The sequence below is a fragment of the Thunnus albacares genome, chromosome 3 (genome assembly GCF_914725855.1).
Source record: "Thunnus albacares chromosome 3, fThuAlb1.1, whole genome shotgun sequence".
Lineage (NCBI taxonomy): Eukaryota > Metazoa > Chordata > Actinopteri > Scombriformes > Scombridae > Thunnus > Thunnus albacares.
Window position 1 is genome coordinate 13,849,241 of NC_058108.1, and position 22,099 is coordinate 13,871,339.

The following is a 22,099-nucleotide window of genomic DNA, read 5'->3' on the forward strand; positions in this document are numbered from 1 at the left end:
GCCTCTCTCCACCTCTGCTCGCTTGCTTCCTGTTTTTCATCTTCCCGGGTTGTGATAGAGCTTCTTCTTTTCTTGGTAACCCTATGACTGTATATGGACGCTTCCTGCCTCACGACATCTGTTGTACATATTGTGATAAACAACTTAACAAGGTGCTCCCCCCTGACTCTTGACCTTTTGGTGCTGGTCATGACCCTTGGCTGTAATTTTCAAAAGTGGGAGACGTGGTGTGGCTGAATTGGCGTACTGTCAGAGCATTCAACACTTAGCGCAAATAGATTTCACCCCCAGGGAGTAAGTGAATTAAGCATGGATCTCGGAGTTCTCACCAGTGGTGTGCCAGCCAAATGAAGATCAATATCCTGATCTGTAAGTTCCTGACCTTGGACACATCACTGAGCTAAAAGGGTGGTTATTTCCACCATAAATTACTCTTTCAAGAGAGATTTTTCACAAGATAAAGCATGTGGTCGAAGAACAAAGACTGCTCATTACTCCACTTAGAACACTTACATGTGGTAGATAGGATAATGTTCACACTTAATGAAGTGTGAGTTTTAGTCAACTTAACAACCGTTGCAAAGACTGCACTGGAACATATGGTCACATTAAGTTGCTTGTTATGTCCATCATATCCCTATTTGTCTGCCTAGTTATCTGTGTCTGGCATTGGTTACCATGATTTTTTTTGACTGTTTCACCTGACTTAGTGATTGATTTCTCTCTTTTTTTTTGGTCTTCGTTTTTCTAAATCTGCTCTGAAATATACAACTTTCATACAGTATCTAAGTGCTGTATTGCAGTGTTGTTCAACCTGATCTGACCTGCCTGTGTTGCATGATTGGAGGGTTGCATTTAGAACGACAATAGCACTGAGTTCACAAGGGGCTGTGCTGATGTGGGCGTCCTGCTAAAAGTACCAGTGAGAAGATAAATACGATCCAGGAAATCCAGTTTGAATTATTGATTAATTTGAGGGCTAATCAGACACCACAACACTGAAATAGGAAATAGGATTTTACAACCCTGGAAAGTTTTCTTGGTGATGATAATTTCATCTTCCGCCTCTATTCACGAATGCGAGGTAAACTGTAGAATGAAGGTGTTTTCCTTGCTGGATGATTACAAAAGTTGAGCCACATTCACCTTTTTTTTCATCCAGTCACTGTGAAATCAATGAGCAGGTTGCTTTTCTGACACAGTGCTCTGAATGCAGCCTGAGTTACTTCAGATTAAAGGAGGCAAAGGCAAATATTAAACATTAAGGTTGGTTACCCATCATGAGGAGTGCTACTCAGCCTGTGAAAACAGTTGTATAATATCTTCTGCGGCTCTGGAAGACCACAAGTCTAAGAAAATAATGCTGATGATGTCATCAGGTTTGGGTGTGAGACAATTTTAAAAGAAAGCCTGAAACAAACAAGGGTTGAGTTTTAAAGGGTGCAGATATTTACCAAAGACACTCTCCAGCTGCATTATGGGAAGTGTGGGATCCAGTGTTTTTGGAGTTTCACCCATACTCCAAACTTAAAGTCAGGATATTTCTTCTTCATTTCTCTAAAAATTAGTCTCTTGTGAGACCCCCAACTGTGTGGAAGTGCAAATACCCCCTCTTTCATATGGTTTTCACATTATTTTGTCTACCTCTGATTATCTAATGTGATGGCATATGGTGCTTACTTACCCAGAATCCTCAGCTGAGTCACAGCCCCATGCAGACCAAAGAACATCCAGAGTGGGCGTGAGTTGTCCACACACACCTGCATGCCCACATTGGTGCCATTGTGGCTGAGGATGACCTCTCCTTCCTGGTTGACCAAGAAGCCCAGGATGTCACTGCTTTGGAGAGGTGTCGGCACCCGACACACGGCCCAAAACTCCTTCCTGTCCACCAGAGCCTCAGGATTATAGGGCAGGTCGCTGGGGCGCAGCACCGCCGGGTCACAGGACGTCACACCGTAGGACAAGGAGCCCGAGCGTGCAGGGCTGGACTTTGTAACTTTGATGAACACAGTCTCTCCAGTGCGTAGAGGTCGGTTGGTAAAGACCAGCGTGCGCTCCTCACGTGCATGCTCTGAGCGCGCTACCGTCTGCTCGTCTAGAGTCTTAATGTGGGCACCGCGCAGCTGGTGGAAGTGGAGGTCACTCTCCAGGGCGGACGGCAGGAGAGAGGACTGCTGGGAGTTGAGGGAGTTCTGGGGGATGGGGCAAGTGGAGGAGGAGGAGGCTGAGGCCAGGTGGAGGGTGTGGCGATGGGAGTGATTGTGGTTGGGGCCTCTGTCCTCTTGCTGCAGGTTGAGGTCACACAGGCTGACGGACAGGCGGGAGTCGTCCGCTTCACGCCGCAGGGAGGAGGAGCGCACTGTGGTGAAAGAGCGTGGACGCAGGCAGTCGGGAGGAACAATCTCACTCTCTGGAAAGGGAGGGAGAGAAAAGGAAGTGGGAATGAGACGGAGAGAGAAGAGCAGTTAATAGCAGTCTTACTGTGTTTTGCTTTGATTAGCAATTTGCCCGAGGAACTGTGGCGATGAAGTTTGTAGTCAGCTGAATCCCGATTGTGAACGAACAGTTCTAAGAAGGGCTGAATCTGCAGCTAGTCTGACAACAAGATAATGATAAAAAAGAGAGAGCAATTTAACTTCAGTTGCACAACATGTATGCAGTGTAAGGCTCTAATTACTTGACGCAGTAGCAAATGAGAGTGTCAGAAAAAGTGGTTTAAGATAAAAAAAAATTAAGTAGTTGGTTGCTCCAGTATCTGTGCAAAGCTTAATCATCCTTTTTTTTTTTAAAGACTGTCAATTAACGAAGAACAAATTACTTTGAAAGAAACTAAATTGACTACAAGCATGGATGTCTATGTGTGTGTTGGTTACATTCCTTACAATCCATAGTACAGTATCACTCTACAGAGAGCCATTTATATCTGCCAATATGTCTCTAATAGCAAGAGTAGTGGTCACATGCACACAAATACACACATGCATTACTCCACCTCTGATAAGGTTGCTTACAGTCTCATCCAACGCCCTGACATGGTTGCTCAAAATGACACCTCTAAATGTGTGCCCCTTCCCTCTCTCTCTCCCACCTCCCCCTCCTGGCCTGGCGGTGGAGGTAAAATTAGCCTGGTGCCCTGAAACCCCTGTTACACAGACTTTGGGTGAGAATGGTGTGTCTGTGTTTGTGTGTGATGTGTATTTAAAGGACTGCAAGACAGAGGAAGCAAGAGACAGATAGAGATGATGACCCTTCCCTCCTTCCCCCAGAGGAGGTTATGAAGATACTGAGAGACCCTCCTCAGTCAAAGTGAAGAGTGGAGGAGAGAAATTGCGAGAAAAAAGAGGCTGGAGGGGCAGATGGAGGATGAAAGACTGCGACCAGCCACTGACTGTCTCTGGAGAGTCTCTCCAGTCTTGGTCAGCTTCGGGCGCCTCTATCTGACCAGGACCTGAGAGCCTGACTCCAGATAAACCTCTTAGCCTCAATTACCAGGGCTGTGGGACAGGCTGCTCGCCACTAACTGTAAACTGCTGCAGTGAAAACAGACCAGCCAAGCCTCTTATGATGCCCTCCCACAAATGGAGGCACACGCCAAAGGAAGATAGATTTATAACCGCCCTAAAGAAGCTGACATATTGCTGGCTGAAACAGGAACAGTTTGAAATGTGTATTCTGTCGGTACAAAAACCAAAACCAGAGTGTAAAGAAAGTCATATTGATTTTCTGCAATGACAGCTGGTCAAAATTACAAGGTTTTGTGCATTAAAATGTCAGGAGAGAAGTCTCCTAAACTGGATTTGTGTAAGAACTCTTCCAGGTACAGAGCTTAAAATTCTGTTCTGAGAGGTGCTAACAGTGTTAAGAAGTTAAAGATTATGCTTTGTAGAGACCTCATAATACAATCAGCAGCCTATATCAGTTCACTTTCAGATTCTTGGTTACTTTTGGATGGTGAGGAACATTGAGGATATTATTAAAATAAAATGAGAAATGGGAATTTAGAGTGTTGAAAAATATGTCCTGTACTAGAAGCTTTTACCACTTCACAACTGTTTGAGGGTTTTCGATACTTGGTGCTAAGACATATTTTGATTAGTACCCAAACAGAATTCAATTTCAGCTCCACAGTCATGGTCTAAAACTATGTCTATGAAATAAAATTCACCAAAGAGTACAGAACTATTCTTTAGTCATCTACAAAGACAGTGGCTGACACCACTTAAGTGTTAAGCTTAACTGGAGACAACAGAGATCTCTTCAGTGTTTGATCCGCTGTGAGTGATGCGTCGGATTTTATGCATCATCACTGAAATGCTGTCTGATGAGCCCTTGTGCACTGTAAAGCTGAGATGGTATCGCAGCTCCCTCAAAGTCATGTCAGCTGTCAATTAATGTTAGCTCCTAACCCAGAGCACCCAGCTTTGTGATTAATGTTTAATGGAACGAAGGCCCTGTAATTGCGGTAATTGATTTTTCAGAGAGGCATAAAATAAAGAGGACAGTGCCTTTGGTCCACAGGGCAGCTCCCAGAGACTGCTAATCAACCATTAAACACCTCTCTGCTCAGAAGTGTGTAGCAGTTAACTGTGAGTCCCTGAGGCTAGCTGAAGACGACTAGCATGCCAGCTCGGATTTCATCTATTTCCTCTGCTATCAATTCCCCCTGATGGACTCGCAGCCTCCAAGAAACCCTGGTAAGAACTTAAGAAGACAGGCTGTAAATGAACAGAGTCTGACAAACGTATGGCTGTTAAACTGTAATTGCACAGCTCAATCTGCCATTTCTAGATTTTCTGTCATTTCCTCACGCAGAAAACCATTTGCTGAAGGGAGACCTTTAATGAAGTAGAGAAACATTAATGTGACTCAAGCCTCAAAGTTTGATGATAAGGGAAGGTCTCTGTTTTGGCCACAGAGTGAGTAGTAGATATGCTAACTGCTCAACCAGAAACATATTGTAATGGCAGCCCACTCACTCCCAAATTATTGGGGGATTTGGATGACATCAATATTCTTCTGCCATTTCTGCGGCCATTTCTCTGCTGCCCATCACGCCATCCTAAATTGGATTACGTTGGGACAGACATTGTTGCAAGGCCTCTAGGACATGCAGGAAGACTGGAGCTGCGGAGAGGATGATGAAATGTCTCGGGGGATAACAGTGGATGGAGAGAGAACAGAGCAGAGAGGTAAAGCCAGGAAGGGAGGGATGGCTGCCTGTGACAATGCTGGATTTATGTTGAAGGGATTCGGAGGAGGCTTTCCAAAGAGCCGCAAATCATCTCGCTCTGTGTGTGTCACCCCGACTCTAACTCAAACACAGAATGTGTGAACACAAACTCATACACATGGTAAATTGATTCCTCTAAAAAATATAGTTTTTTATCAGCTATTTTCAAAAGCTTCTCCAAAGGTTTATGTTCCTTTTTATATCCTCTCCCTCTTCCTCTTCCTATCTCCCTTTTCAAAGAGTAGTCATTTCAAGACCATATTGGCTTGTGTGCCATGTATTCTTCTCTTTGCTTTACTCATCAAAGGGTAGTGAGACCGAGGCAGGAAAGTCGCGCTGCTGTACTGTATGCGCTCCTCATGCTTGTTGTTAGCTTGGGGGATGGAGAGAGGGCTGAAAGGACAGCAGAACATTTACTGTGCATTTGAAAAAGCCTGTGGTGTGTTTGTGTACTCATCATGTGTATATCTGCGTCCGTTTGTGACCTCACCAGCTGCTGCCCGCTAATCGTGGTGCACCTGCGTTTTTAGCTGATACAATCCCTTTGTCCTATTGGTCCCTTTCAAATCCACCACTCACAGATGCTCTCTTCCATTGGCTGAGGCCAGAATTTTGCACTTTGAAAGCAGCATTAAACAGGGTGTGTGTGCGTGTGTGTGTACTTGCTCCTCTCTCTTGTAGGAAGGCACTGTAATGGGGCCATGGAAGATGCAGCTGCTGACACTGTAAGCCTGGAGGGGTTGAGGAAGGGGGCGATTCATCACCTGATTCTTCACTTTTGATTGAATTTAAAACCAAATGTAGCACCTGTTGGGCTGAACCATTTATTAATTCATGCAGGGGAGCGTGAGAGTTATGGGTCAGCTCTTTCATTGGACATTTTCAAAATTGAAACCCATTTGGCGTGGCTTTTTTTTCAGAGTGTTTTTTGATTAGAATAATTAAGCACCTGTTGGGCTAATCCATCGCAAATACATGGACAAGGGTGGTGGGTGATGGAGGGAGAATGGCAGCGTGTCTATTTTGGCCCACAGGCTTTGGCTCACGCTGTAAATGTTTTTGATTAGGGAATAGCCGCAAAGCAGGTTAGCTAATGCTGTGCATGGGGAGGTGGATAGAGGGAGAGGCTGGCTTAGTGGCTTTGCTAGCCTGAGCAGACGGAACGTGCCAGGGGTTTGAGCCAGTGTTGAAGAGGGGTGGGGGCTGGGGCTGGAGATTTACTCTCTCTCACGCACACAATCTATCTCACAGGGCTTATCTTTATCCATAGTCTCCGGAGGGTTTCATCTGATGTCAGCAAAGGTGAAGAGAGAGCTGGAACTAGGAAGAGAAAATGAAAACAGAGATCTCAGAGAGATTTGAAGGGGAGAGGAGAGGAAATGAGGATACAAGAGGACATGAGGAGAGTAGATGTAAAGGAAACGCTTCAGCTGGGATCAGCTAAGAAGGAAGACGGTAGAGATGGATATCCAGGGAGATTTTGGTATGAACAGATATAGCACTGAGTGAGGGAGAAAACACAGGGTCTTTGAGGGAGAAAGAGGCAGCGTAAAGTTCAGTGACCGACCCGGGGATTAAGAAATGTGGACTGGCCGGCCAAGCAAGTGAGAGACAGAGATATAAAACGACTGAGAGAGTGAGGGAGGTGGTGGTGGTGGGGGGTGGGGAGTGGGGGAGGGGTGCAAGAGAAGTATGGAGTCAGAAGGGTCTTTGTGCTAGATGTGTTTGGGATGTCCCTGGCGTTGGCCCAATCCTCAGTCCCTGATCGAGCTGGGCGGCTTTGAACCCGGGGCTTTTGGAAAGAGCAGCAGGCTCCCAGGGCGACACATGGCCATAACAAAGAGCCAGGCAAAACGCCCGGTAAGTCACAAAAGCTCTGTCCCTTAGGTCATCGGCAGAATTAAGCATGTGCCACCCCTTCTCTGCCAATCAGCATGCCAGGACCTCAGTGTTAATAACCTCCATCATAAGGTACTTACATTAAAGCCCCCCTGTTTTATTCCTGTGCTCAAGCATGGAGAAAGGCTGATATAAGGCTTATTATTTATTACTGGAAGAAGACTGACACATGCACATACACCCTTTCACTACCATGCATGTTTACACAAAACTGGTTCAGCTCTTAAAGCTGCACTAAACAATATACAGTGTATATAATAACAATGGGTCATGAAACTGCGTGCAATAAAAGGGCCCCCAGGCCAACGAGAACCCCTGCCAGGCCAAAAAATATTTTTTTAAATGTCAAAAATAACGCCAAACATCCATTCATTCACAAATCAATAGCGTTTGGGAGCCTCTGAACAGTGCTGTCTCGAAACGCGAGTCAACGTCTGTGTCATTGTCTGGGAAACTGCAGGTAGTGTAACTCCTTTTAAGGAATAGGGCAGAGCCTAAGCGAGTGAGTGGTTAAGCGAGAGAGCGAGCATCAGAAAAATAATGGTGAATGCGAGCGGAACAGAGGAAAAGGTTAGCAATAAGTTGTCAGTCTGGCAGTGACTGTAACTTACAGTACAGACTACAGTGTGTCATTTAATAAATGCTGCAGCTTGTCAAGACCAAGAAAAGTCACTGTTGTTTCCCCAACTGCTGGAAAAGTGAAGTGGATAGCTCCAAAGTTAGCAACAAAAGGTTAGCCTAGCCTGACGATGCTAAACAGATAAATAGAAAATGGAGGAATGTGTAGCTGCCAGCTAATCCCCCCCCCCCCCCCGCCCGGCCACCAGGCCAAACCACTCAACCTAGGGGAAACACTGCTTATACTGATGAAACCCACAGAGAACTATCACCTGACTTTGCAGTTTGCTCAGCTCTACAAAGCAGTTTGGTGTATTTCAGCTCAATGTTTTGATTTCACAGCCAGCAACTTTGCTGTTTCTGTTCACTCTCACCACTCTCATTTAGCTTTTTGTAGCCGCAGCGGGAAGCTGTTTTCAGCTCTGATATACCCACTGTGTGCTACCTGTCCAGCACCACAGCAAACACACAAAACTGGCAACTAGCTGGTGAACATGGTGCATTTAGCAACTAAAGAACTGGATAGTGCCAGAAAGGAATTGTTAAAAACCAAATCATGGCTATATGAAAAGGAATATTGGACATTTGTCAGGTGGACACAAGAATGACTCCAAATGAACACTAAGTTGCTCCACTGTATGATGGATGTGTAAATGGGCAACTGTTTGGTAACTTGTTCACTGCAAGTACTTGATATGTCAATGTTGTAGTTACAGCTGGCTGCACTGCCCACCAGTGGCAAAACCAACCTCAATTAATACAGTTTTAAAGCATAATTCCAGTTTATTACAACCTTGGTTTTATTTTCCTGCCTTTGGCCATCATTTCTATCAGTTATAATGACATCACAAGCATCAAAGTAATTGCTGAGTTCTGGGAATAATTTATTTGGAGATAAAACCAAATGTATGCATAACAGAAATTTCTGTAATATTCAGTGGATCAAAGCTGAACCAGGAAGTGGGTCTGTAAACCGAACATTCATAATGGTAGGGATGGGAATCAAGAACTGGTTCCAGCTGAGAACCGGTTCCAAAATGTCAGATACATTGGAATCGTATGCCTCCAAGCTTATCAATTCCGTTTATTGATGCTGGCATGTTTTTCTGACAGTTGCACATTGAAAAACAATGACATCAAACTCATTTGTCTACGCTGCTGGAAACTTGCAAAAAGGAGTCATGTTGGAGAAGAAGAAACGGTCCAAAGCGTGGCTTCATTTCACGAAGATAGATGACAACAGTGCTAGTTGCAATGTCTGTAAAATGATAATTTCAAGTAAGGGTGGAAACACCAGCTGAAACATCTTTCCAGCAACATGGGCTTAAATTCCAGGAATTCCATGTATTTGACACTCTGCACACAAGCACTACTGTTTCCCAACCGAGCAACGTGTCCATTACCGAAGGTAAATATCCAATGTTATAACAACAGTAGCGCCACGCAGGCAGGCAGATTTTTTCTTTGACTAAGAAAATGAAAATAAAATGCTGCACAAAGTTCGAACCGGTTCCAAATTCAACAGTGGTTAAACAGTGGAGCTTTTGCACACCTGAGTCACATACATGCCTTTTTTCTACTCTGTTTCTAAAATGTGTTCAGATTCAGAGATAATAAATCAATTTGCGTTGAAGCTGAAAACCTGTGTGGGCCTTTTTTCCACGCAGAAAATTTGTCAGGAATCAATAAAGGAATTGATAAAGAATTGGACCGATAAGCAGAATCGATAATGACATTGGTAGAAATTAAATCTTATCAGTTTCCATCCCTAAACAATGGACAGTTTAGGCAATAATTTTATCCTTCGCCCTCATCTAACCTGGGGTTTATAAAAGCTGTCTGGTCCTCTGGCTGCTCATTTTTCTTGCACAATTGAAATTGTTGTTAATGTTACTGCCATTCCCAGATCTCATCAATTAACCTGTTGATTACAATATTATTATTGATGGCTAAAAAAAAGAATATAATGAAATTGAATTTTCCTTTTAATAAGATTATAATCACAGCACATGACAAACATGGCTGCCTAATTTTAGAATCGTATTCGTGATCAGGCACACTGACAGTCACCCACTTGCTTGAACTGTGTCATAAAAGAACATTCATAAACCCTGTGACTCCTGTTGTCATTCTGTCTCAGTCTAAAAGTGTATAAGCAGGGTACAATAAATATGGTGTTAAATCCCCTGGCGATGCTTCAGAGGGCGAGCAGATTCACAGGATCTTCACTGGACATCATGCATTGAACTATGGGTAAATAACTTCTTTAGCGCACTGGAAACTCCACATCAATCTTGACAAGTTACCTCTAGTTTACCCCCTGTTGAATTTCTCACTACTGATTAAGTTATCTTTTAATCTGTGTCTTTGAAGAGGAAATGAGCGTACTGGAATATCCAGCCAAGGTACAGTAATTTAAAACTGAGTCTAAATGCCAAATCATACAAATTCAGTTTATTCTTCTTAGCCTTTTGAGCTCTCTGACCAACAACCATCATCAATTATATGTAGTACACTTATGCCAAGAAACACAACATCGTTAAATTTTCCTTGCTTGATGTTTAGAGGTCTTTACAACACTAAAGCCATTACATTTCCTAAACAAGTAAAAAAAAAAAGTCAGATTTACACCATCTTTTCTGCCTTGTGTATTTTTTGTTGGAGGGTCTGTTTGAAGCATCAGGATTTGTGAAGAGCTGTTATTAACTCGGAGGATCAGTCCAGCCAAGTCAAACACCAGTGCCAGTCAAGTGCTCGCAATAATCAAATCATCATTTCACTGAAAGTCATCGGTTTCTCCCAGAAGTAGGGTAACCTTGGTCTGTCTCTCTCTCTGAGTTGGATAACACAACAAACGTTTCTAATAGACTTCTGTCAGTCCAGATGACTTCATGTTACTGGAGTCCTCGGAGTGGAGCCAGAGCATAGTACAGAGAGAGCCAAAGCACAGTCAGTGACCAAAAGTGCAAAAACAGAGGTATTGCAGAAGTATTTCAAGTTCTTTCGGGGTTATTTAAGTTTTCAAATCTTAATTATATCATTCCCCAAGAAAAATCTGCTATATTTTTTAATTCTACAATCCTGTAACATTTAAAATGTGTTTGTTTCTCTGAACAGTTTTTGACTTTCATAATTAGGGTTCAGTCTAAAATTTGTCTCATCTCATCCCTTGCTAAATTCTACTCATTGTCATTAGATGTTCAGTAAGTTTTTCATGGTAATAAGTCTCTGTGTGGCTGTGGGCAAAAGAAAACATTCTCAACTGATGTGGGAAGGGAAAAGCAAACTAAATTATACCACTGATGAAGGTTGTATTAATTAATTTCCCTTTCTTGTCTCTCGTCATTCACACACTCCACTTTTATCTTACTTTACACCTGCAGGCCAGGGCTAACACCACAGTTACATGTGAGCCAACACCAGACCAACTGGTTTAATCCAAATGTCATATGTCATTAATACGTTAATACGATAATGCTCTACAGCCGGTTCTGATTGAGTTGCAAATCACGCATAATAATCAAGTCTGAGTGAGGGTTTGTAAAGGGAGTGTTGTAATATTGCTTGCTACAAAAAGCCCATGTACAGTATACAGTATAATAGTGTTTGACATTCCCCCCTTTACTTGTCCTTATTACTGAGTTGTTCAACTGGAGGAAACTTACATTTATCAGCACCAGGGTTAAACATATTAAGCTCTGAATGCTGCCAGACAAGGCCTGCTTTTTATTTTAACAAAAAAAATGCACTTTATCACCATTTCCTACACCCATAAAATGCTCTGAAAGAAAATGTCAGAGCATGTGTAGGTGTAGAAGCCAGTCCTCCACCTGCCTTCAACCAAACCAGCTGGAAAGCTACATGAGAACACACGAGGGGTACCATTTCTATCAGAGATGGCATCCTTCATTTTAGCCTTGCAAACACTGACATGCTGCGAAAGGTTCAAATGGGATGACCCCGCGACGCAAGCTGATGCGCTGTCAGGGAGATAAGCTAGCTTTTCTGTCACATCATGTGACAGACGTAAACAAAGAGTCAGACCTGTCGCGCCTTCATCCATCAAACCTTCACACATTGTTTTACTCTCACTGAAGCTCTTCGGTTCCAGGATTGGTTTTCCGTTCACCTAGCCCACATCTGTCATCTTTACACAAAAGCACATTTTTGCAATCACTTGTCATTTGTCCTGCAAAATAAACAATGTGTGGTTACATAAAAGAGGCGAGGAGATTGTGGTATCATATATACAAAGGACACATTACGGAAAGAGGAGCTTTTAGTGTGCAGCTTTGAGTATCAGATCAAGCTTGTAAGAAACCTGTATTATACTTTCTGCTTGATTTGTTGAAAATGGCTGATTTTCTTTCATTACTATTGCTGCTCTGTCAATCATTTGGAGTGACAACAAATGATGTTGCTTCCCAAAGGCACAATTGGACCCCATTCTCTGGTCAAGAGCTACCGTGTAATTCAATCCATCACCTGAGGACAATCTCTCATAGCACCATAGATATCAGAAGCTCCTTAGTGTTTTCACCAGGACACTATGTTTTGTATGAACTAAATTAACTGTTTTGCTTTTTCGGGGTGACAGCGAGATTGGCCAACTCCTTCCTTGAGTCAGCCTGGTTGAAAGGTGTTAGCAGCCTCAAGGCTTTGCAATCAGACTTTATTCTCTTGTCCTTCAGGGAAGTCCCACAGAGGGCCCCTCTTGATTAAAGCTCCACTGTGACTGACTCATACAATCTGAGTCCTGCTGGCTTTACAACAGCTGGAATTACTCAGTTACTCAACCTCTTTCCTGATGTCAAGTAAAGTCCTGCTGTGTGCATGTCTGTGTATGTGTGTGTACATATGAGAGTGACAGCTAGGAAGCACGACATGGGTATATACTTTCTGGCTTGTTGGATTTCAAGCCTATGGGGACAGCTTGCCCCAGTCTGCCCCCAAAATTACCCTGCTAAACCTCTGCAATATTGTTTTTGCCCAGTTCAAGGCCAGGTGCTGTCAATCACCTGTTACCTCAGGCGCCTAAGGGGAGACGTCACCGTATCTGACACCTTTTCTCTGTAGCAGAAGCATAAAAATGCGGATATGTTCATGGTTATATTTGGTACGAAGGCAAGCTTTATCACAGCAAAGCAGACAGCAGCAGAAAGAATTCAGTGTGTCTCTATGCACTCGTGCATCTCACCTACACAATTTGCATAAAAATATGCAAATGTTTGTGGTATAGCAAGAGTTACTGTAGCCGTCCCATCATTTTTTACATCTCAGCTTAATTAGTTTGGTGGAAGGTGGGAGGGGAAAATCTTGAATTGCTGTCATCATGCTTGCAGAGGTTTGAAACCACGAAAGCAGCCCTGCCCCCCTTGTTCCTGTCATGTATGATGCATCCCTGTGGTGATTCCTGCAGGGCGGATTATCACATGATACAGCTCCTATTTCGATCTTTCTACATCAAAGGAGTTGAAAATGTCGCCCAAGGTCATCTTTTGCTCTTTACTTCTGTGCTGACCTCAGAACAGCCTGGGGATGCTGAACAGATGATACATCTCAAGACACAAAGGCACATGCAAGATGCTCCCAAAATGGCACTCTGAAAATGTGCGAAGAAATGTTAAAAATTAAAGTGGCTGTGATAAATATTTCTAAATTAAAGATAGATCACATGACTGAAACGGGAGTTAAAGGGGTCTTTCATGTTCAGCTGTTATTACCTGATTTTAAATGCTCAATATACAGTCAGTCTGATTAAAGCTGCACCAACCAATATTTTTATATTAACAATTGGTTTATGTTTTCTTACGTATTACCATATTTTGGTGACTGTGTAGACAAGGGTAATAAAACTGAAGGATTTAGATGAACTAAAAAACTGAGAGCTAAAAGCAGACTGATGCTTGAAAATTTGCAGAGGTTATTTCTGTTAGGATCAGGTGATGATGATTACAGACAGAAATTTAATTTTAACGAACAGTGTACACCACAGACTGTAAAAAATATGAACGTAGCCACAGTGACGTCACCCATTGGTTTCTGAAGAGCGGTTTTGAAGCTCAAAGTGGGCGGCTCCGGCTATCGCCATCTTGGCAGTGCCTGGCCTCCTGACTAATGCATCCTGGCTGATCCAAAATGGGCAGAGAGGTGGAGCTGAGGTGGGGTGAATGAAGCCTGGTTGCTGAAACAAGCCACCTAGCAGCTAGCGACTTGTCATTCAAAGTGGCCACGTCCTAAATTATGCATAACTTTAAGGCTTCATAAAATTTAAACAGGTTAGTTATAAAAAAATCACCCCCCATACAGTTGTCACGAAAGGGAAAATTAGCAATAGAGACCAAAACCATTTTTTGTACTGGGCTATAAACATGTTTATTTCTGCTGTAAGGTTCAACATTTTAACATGAGGGTCTATGGGGACTGACTCACTTTTGGAGCTAACCTCAAGTGGCCATTTGAGGAACTGCAGTTTTTAGCACTTCAGAGTTGGCTTCATTTTTCAATCTCGGAGGTTTCCGCTTCATATAGACGTACTACATTAAAGAATATGTGTATTTTTGTGAGTGGATTCAAACTTCAGAATTATCTGGAAAATTATTTCAAATGTTGTGCAACTGTTTGTTCAAGAAAATGTATGGAGACCAAATAATTTGACCATTTGAACTTAATGAGTGATTTTTATGTTTAGTATTCTGTTATTGTTTGTTATTTCAGCTTATATTTTGTGCAAAATTTGATGTTGGAGGTGAAGATAAATAATGAATGAATGTGTAATGTGAATGGTGTCGCTCATAGTGATGAAGAATAGATAATTATCTATTATTACAAGCAGTTCTCCTTAACTCCAAGGAACATTTTAGTGTATTTCAGTCAATTGTTTTGGTTTTCCCGCTCACACTTCTACTGTTTTGATTCACTCGCTCTCATCAGCCTTGCCCCCAGCTAAAGCAGGCAGTTCTGATAAACCCACTTAACACTACCTGCTCCGCACCAAACAACGGACACAGTTAGCAACTAGCTGGTCAACGTAGTGGAGCATTTAGAGGCTAAAAAGTCAGATATTTCTCTTGGGAGTTGGAGATGACCAAAACCAAAGTTAAAAGGAGAGTTATTATTGATTACATTCATCAGGTGGACGCAAACATGACTTCAATTGAATGCTAATTGCCTGTTGGATGTGTAAATTGGCAACTGAATGCTAACAAGCTCACCATATCAACTTAATCAGTGATAAAATATTGTGTTTACAGCTTGTTTCCTCTGCCCCCAAGTGGCCATAAAATCAACTAATACAGCTTTGAGGTGTTCAAGCTTTTACACTGTGTTCAAATGTGTGCCACTGAGAGTGGCAGAATAACAACCTGTGAGCTCCTGTGACAAGACCTGCCTTCCACTTTTCTAACCATTAGTCATGATAAACCAAAGGACTAGGTGTTCATAAAAAAACCTAATCCAAATATACACTGACAGTGAGTACAGTAAATATACAGGACCCATGAAATAAAATGGGTGACATGAAATGAGAAACATAATGCAGCAGCTGGAAGCAGTAGTATATAAAAGGATATGAAGACAGGTAGAATGGCTGATTTGAATTGGCAGTGGAAGCTGCTTTTGAAGGTGTGTGCATGTTTGTGTGTGTTAGTGTGTATCCCAGCTGAATGGAGACACTACAGACAATGCCAGAGGCCTCCTGCTAATTTACATTACGATAGGGCTACATACTCAAGCTGTACAAACTGTCTTTGCGCTAGAGACTTAATCCACTATAGAATTTTAATTCAATCTTTCTATAGCAAGGATTATAGTATTTCCAAGGAGGCACAATGAATAATCTCACTCGCTACTTACTAATACTGAAATGTGAAAATAAAAAATGTTATTGATCCTAAGGGCTAAATTTGGTCATTGCAGCAGCAAAGAAACAGAGGTGCAGGTTAGGGAGAAGTGGAGATTTTCAGTGAGAATGTGACAAAAGATCTACATTAAAGTGAAAAAGGCAGCATCATTACCCCTTTTATTGCTACATCTGTTGTCACTAAATTGAGAATCCAAGAATGAAAAAACCAACACAGCAGCTTCTCAAATGCCAGATAAAATAAGGAGTGAAAGCAAGGGAAAGGCCTCAGATGTGAAAGCCTAAGGGCTTATCCATGGATGGGGAAAGGTTCATGGAGCGTTGCGCACAGAAATGTGATGCACAGAGTTGACAGAATTGGCCATTGAGCGTCACAAAGGGCCGTGTCAAGTCTAGATGATATATTTCTATCTCAACCTTCAGTAGTGTTCCACCCCTCTGAACAGGCCTCTGTTTGTGGGGGTTAGGTGTCAATCAGCTGGCCCCCTGAGGAACAGGAGCCTCTGCTCTGTAGGCAGCCCTGCGTATGGCCTGATGGTAAGAAGACAGTAGAAATGACGTAAGCAGGGCTAAGGAGAAGCCCAGTTTTTGATTGAAATGGTGCTTAGAGCAGTGTTTCAAAGGAGCTAGACATCTCTTGAAAAGATGCATTACAGAGACTTCAATCAGACCAAACCTTGGGGTGGTAGAATGGAGTGGGCCTCTGCAGTTTGATATTTGAACCATTTTCTGCATTTCCCTTTATCTGATAGGGCCATTGTTTTTTTCCCTCTCTGCAAACAGTAATTTATTAAGACAGAGTATGTTGAATATGGCAACCAGACTTTGAAATATGACCAATAAGTGCCTCTTGTCATTAAGAAAAGGGGAAAACACAGAGAGGGGAAACATAAAATATGGGCCATCTCATACTCAAGACACTAAACATCCCACCCCCACCCGCCTAGAGACTGCAGTGTCAATCAACACAGCACACAATTACAATCAAATGTGCTATCTACGGGACATGTGACCCCTGGTCTATTTTTAACAGCTGAGAGGATGACGGCAGTGAATCTCCAGGGGAAAAAAATATGTGTATACATTCTCTCACATCAAAGCCTGGGCCATACTACCCTGTGCTATGCCTTTGTGGTATGTATGCTAAGCTACCTAGCATACCTTGATAATGCTCAACAGCATGTTTTTCCCCTCTGCTCTGTATTTGTGTAAACATGGGGCCAAATATTGGTTAGATAAAGATAGCCTTTGTTCATTGTGATTCCATTGCTTCATGGAAGGCTTTGCTGTAAACAGGGACAGGGAGGTTAACCTCTAGAAAACACCTGTTTACGGTAAACACAAGGACACAAAAATCTGGTTTGTCATATACAGAAATGTGGAAAGTGAAAGCACCAAAATCTGAGGTCATCTCATCACTTTCAAAAAACCCATTAAAGAAATAATAGTGAATAACGAAGTAACAATAGAGAGTAGCCTAACAATTGTGAATGCTTTGATAGAAGATTGTGCAGAATGCATGAACCCAATATGGCCATCAAACTTAATCAAACTGAAAACAACTTTTTTTCATGGACTTTTGAAGGTTAGTTGGTTCTTGGCAGAGTGCTTCAACAGAGGTTCATATAGGCAAGCACACCATGTTGCTATGCTCTACAAATACACCTTTGCAGAGCTGGATTAACACACCAGTGGGCCTGTTGGGCCCCTGCTGAGCCCCTTATATTTCCCAAACTTAGTTTGATATAGTTGCTAAATACAAATTAAGTTAACAGAATTCAACATGTAAGCATAATATAACATGAAACAGTAAAGATATTAACAGTAAATCTTGACACAGTGCCCCTCTACAAGATATGACCTCAAGATTAGCTTCAAATGTCTTCTTGAAGGAATAGTTCCACATTTTGGGAAATTTGATTATTTCGCTGTTCTGCTGAGAGTTAGATGACAAGATTGTTATCACTCTCATGTCTTTATGTTAAATGTGAAGCTACAGCCAGCAGCCAGTTAGCTTAGTTTAGCATAAGGAATGGAAACAGGAGGAAATAGCTATCCCAGCTCTGTCCAAAATCTGCCTGCCAGCACCTCTTAAGCTCACTAATTAACTTGTATATGTTGTTTGTTTGATCTGTCCAATAACTACAGTGTAAGAACAAGTTGTGGTTTTATGGAAGGTTATGTATCCTGACTATTTCTTGGCCAGGAGCAATGACTTGCTTGCCAGGGAATAGTCCAGTACATAACCCTGTTTTATTCTATTATATACACTATTATATACTATTGCTTGAAATCCCTTTCAATTTCATTCATTATATTAATAAGTTAAAGGGGAACTATTATGCTTTTCCTTATTTTCAGTCATATATATAATGTTACAATGCCGGATGTAGATGTTAAAAGTGGCCGACGTGAGAAATAATGAGGTAAATGTATGTTGCAGTAATCCCTGTGAGCAAAAAGCACCAGCTTCAGACTGCTCTGAACGCTTGGTTTCCAACAGTTTTTTCTACTTTCAGGCCTAGCTGACATCGGCTCCTGATAGATTTCTTTATATGTTCATCTGCTCCACACACAGCACACAAGTTCACTGCTCCACTCCACTAACATTATGGCATTTTTCCATTGTTTTGGGGGCAGTCACATCAAGCAATGACTTGAGTCAAGCTGGCACGCTGTGAGTGTTTTTAGGTCCTCTAATCAAATTACCACAAACTGATTGCCGCACAGGGAACATGGGGCCTTTGGGGCCCCTAAGGGTTTGGGTCCCCGAGGCAGTTGCTTGCTTTGCCCAGTTGGTAATTCAGCTCTGCATCTTATGCTTCTATAACCATCTTACCTAGCAGCTGCACTCCACGGGTCAGACCGTAAACATCAATGAGGGCCCAGAGGGGTTCAGCTGTGCGGACTCCACTGAAGAACAACATGGGACTGGACTCATTTATGCGGTAGAAAACACGGCCCTTCTTGTCAACCCAAAAGGCGATAACGTTGCCTTCGTTAGCAAACTCCTCAGGCAGGGCCTTAGCCCAGAAGCCGCTCTGGGAAACCAGGTCGGGGCAGGCATACTTGGGCAGGTTGTCTGGGTTTATCCTGCAGGGGTCTTTGCAGGTGAAGCCCAGACGCAGAGCCCCACTCCAGCAGCACTGTTTTTTAGTAATCTGGGGAGAAGGGAAACAAATGTGGTTTTATTGCATTTATAATGCTGCCATCTGACAAGAGGTTGTGTAAAGCTTCAATCTGTGATCTCTGTAAATAACCCCTGTAATCCCTACTTTCACACCATAATTGATTGTAAATGGTTTTCATTCCAATGTGGACAGTGTAGTTGAGTCTATGTCCTGGGACTCAACATTAGTTTTTACAGTTATAAAGCTCCCAGAGTTTGGGGAGCTCAAGTGCTCCACCCTGAAAAAAAATTACCTTGAGGCGGACTTGCTCATACAGGGCTATGGGCCTGTTGCTGAAGGTGATAGCGTTGCAGAAACTGGCCTGCCTCTTGACTGTCTTCTGAGCGAGGTCCATGACAATTTGGGAACCCTTCGCATTAGGATGGAAAAGAAGTGGGCTGATGGGAAGGGCCCCACCAACACTGCCATACTGGATAGGCAGGCACCTCTTGGGTTTGTGGTGACATCGGTGTGACGTGGACGGGAATGGGCCACCGAGGGAGTCTGAAACAAAAAGAGACAAAAAGAGAGATGATCTTCACTGCGAAACAAAAATTTCCTAATTAGGAACAGGAGGTTAGGTTTAGTCACTATAATTAGTGTCTGATGTTTTTGTTTTGAATTTGATGAAAAAAAAAAGAATCAGATATTACTGCACAATCTAAGATTTCTGAATTCTTGTATTTGGGTCTTTGTTGATTATTTGTGAGCACTTGAGTAATAAGCTAATCAGCGATAATCACACTGGGCCCTGCAGGGTGAATAGCAAATCTCAATGCGGGTCAAGTTTGCAACACATGTCCAAAGCAGAAATTATGCTCTTTGGTTACTCACAAACTGCATGGTTCCCAGAAAAACAGACTTTTTGAAAGCCAGTGAATGAGCTGAGATGGTCCATGTATGCTGTGAGCCATTTGTTTGGGTATCTGTCACCACAAGTCTAGCAGAAGCTGATACTACTATGCGGTTGCAACATACTTCATAACCCATACATACTAATAACGTGATCCATTATTTTGCTAATTTAAAACTGAGATTAATACTAAAGAAGGAGTAATTCACATTCATGCATAATTCATTTCTTTGGGTGATTTTGAGCCAAATAATTCCATCAGTTCATAAAATGAATTAATATTACATATGAGACTCTGTCATGTGATTTATCCCAAAACCCAACAAGGTCTATGGCTGCTCGCCAAGAGTCAAGAAGACTTGCAGAGGAAGGCTTGACTGACTTGATAATTAGATGCATGGAGAGTAAATGTTTTTGAATGAGGCAGGGAGAGAGTGTCTGAGGGGGTATGACCACAGTACTTGAGCAGCTACTAGAAACTGTACTGGAGCAACTTCATAGATTCTCCAGAGCTGGTAAGTGCCAGATTAAAATTGCTAATTAGTATTCTGAGGCTGAACCCTTGGCTTCAGCAAGGAATCCTAAAAATTCTGCCATCTGATATTCCTTCAATATGTTATATTATTCTGGGATGCTAAATGATTTCCAGAGGTTGCAGTATTTGTGGTTTATTTTTTTGGTGTGCTCACCTTCTCCGAATTCGTCTTCTCTTACTTATACATGAGTAAGATGCCAATGCTTAAAGACTTTTTGCATCCAGGGAGCAATAATGCTAGATATGGAGTCCCATTCCTGACTCATAGCACTACCTGTCTTGCAGCACAGCTGTGTTGTATTATAGACTATTCAGGCTCCTGTCAGTGGAGAAATTGGTATGTCTGCCTTACATTACTGGCTAGAGAGAAAGCCCATTTCTTCAAATCTGAAAGCCACATCAAGGTAATAATCAGCAAAAACTGATGCTTCAGTTAGTAGATATTTTTTTCCAATCAAACTCCACACAGATATCCTGGAAACATTCAACACCATCTATCTACGGTAATAAGAAAAAGGACTCCTTCAATCAACAGGATGAAAAGTACAATATGCTGGCTGTTCTAACAGTATTACAGTGTTTTAGAGAGTAGTTTTCTGTTGGAATATTGAAATTTAATTCCACTTTATGGTTGCTATCTGATCTAAAAAATAAATGACTAGAATTGAAAATGTCAAGATAAACCTTTAGTTAATATTTGGTTTATGGTGCTTTGGACCACAGAGGACTGTGTGATTTTAATGGATCCTACACTCATTCATGTAACAAGCAGATGAAAGTGAATACAGTACCAGCAGCAGATGTCCTGTGGAGCCCCGATAAGACCATGCTGCTAGTCGTAGAACGCTTTGTGTTCTCTCTCTTTCTTTGTCTCCCTCTTTTCCCTTTCGTCTGTGTTTATCTAGTAATGACCCTTCCCGTTTTTCATCCTGCAAGCGTGTCTACTGTTCAATATGGCCCCAACCTAAGAGCATCATTGTGGCCTTTTGTCTCAGACAGAGCCACAGGAGAGCAGTTGCTGAATGTGGCGCACATGGTCCAAGGCAGATTGAGCTGAATGCATTACCGGGCTCTAAAGAGGCGCAGCTGCTGTAGAGGGAAACAGGCTAAGTGTGAATTCATGTTCCTTAGCAACCCCTTGTATCTAAAGGTCTTGATCGGTGCACTCTTTCACTCTGCAGCTATCAACTAGGATACAACAGAAATGATATTTATAGCAGGTTCTAGATTTTTGCCACTCCTCTCATGTGTCCTTTTTCTGGAAGTCCATTAAAACAAAGATCAGTGTATATGGTAAAAAATATGTTAATTAAAACCGCATCATTCTGATAGATGGTTTAATCTTTCACTTAACCAAATATCTAGACAAAGAATACATCCTTAGTGACTCAACAACTTTGCAGGTTTTTGTTTCTCCACTCAATTGAAGTATATCATGATTCATACACTGTAACAATTAAATTGACCACTGAGCAGCTACACTGCATTAGTTAGGTATTTAAGTGTCTTCAACTGTCTTTGTTGACAATTTGACCCCTCCTGTTAATGTGTGGAAGAGAAAGTGTGTGGTCCCATTACACTTTCAGTAACCTTAGTCACACCAGAAACAATTTTAAACATCTAATCTTGGCTTTCATTGGTCATCGCCTTCCAAAGTGAAACAACGCAGATTTGACACAAATATCCAAAAAAAAAAAAAAAATTGAAAAAACTATCTTCTCATGTCTGTGTGAACAAATCCAATTTCAATTGAGCAGGTGTGATTTTTGTTTATTAATGAACACTCTAAAAGTGAATGGGCACACACTATACTCAGATTGTTAAAGAAATAGTTTGACATTGCATTTTCTTGCAGAGAGTTAGATGAGTAGAGCAATACCACTCATATCTGTATGGTAAATATGAAGCTAACTTACCGCTGGACAGAACC

General features: G+C 42.1%; 1 protein-coding gene across 2 annotated transcripts in view; it reads right to left on the reverse strand.

The window, feature by feature from the left end:
• Positions 1 to 22,099, reverse strand: part of neurl1aa (neuralized E3 ubiquitin protein ligase 1Aa) — a 45,659-nt gene that overhangs the window by 15,453 nt on the left and 8,107 nt on the right. For both annotated transcript variants that reach the window (XR_006402892.1, XM_044347216.1), the window contains exons 2-4: positions 19,035 to 19,285; positions 18,451 to 18,772; positions 1,685 to 2,413 (exon numbers count right to left, since the gene is read on the reverse strand). Coding sequence is in view for 1 of the 2 variants with exons in the window: in XM_044347216.1 (XP_044203151.1) it covers positions 1,685 to 2,413; positions 18,451 to 18,772; positions 19,035 to 19,285 (1,302 nt within the window). In the remaining variant the exon portion in view is untranslated. The remainder of the gene's footprint in view (positions 1 to 1,684; positions 2,414 to 18,450; positions 18,773 to 19,034; positions 19,286 to 22,099) is intronic.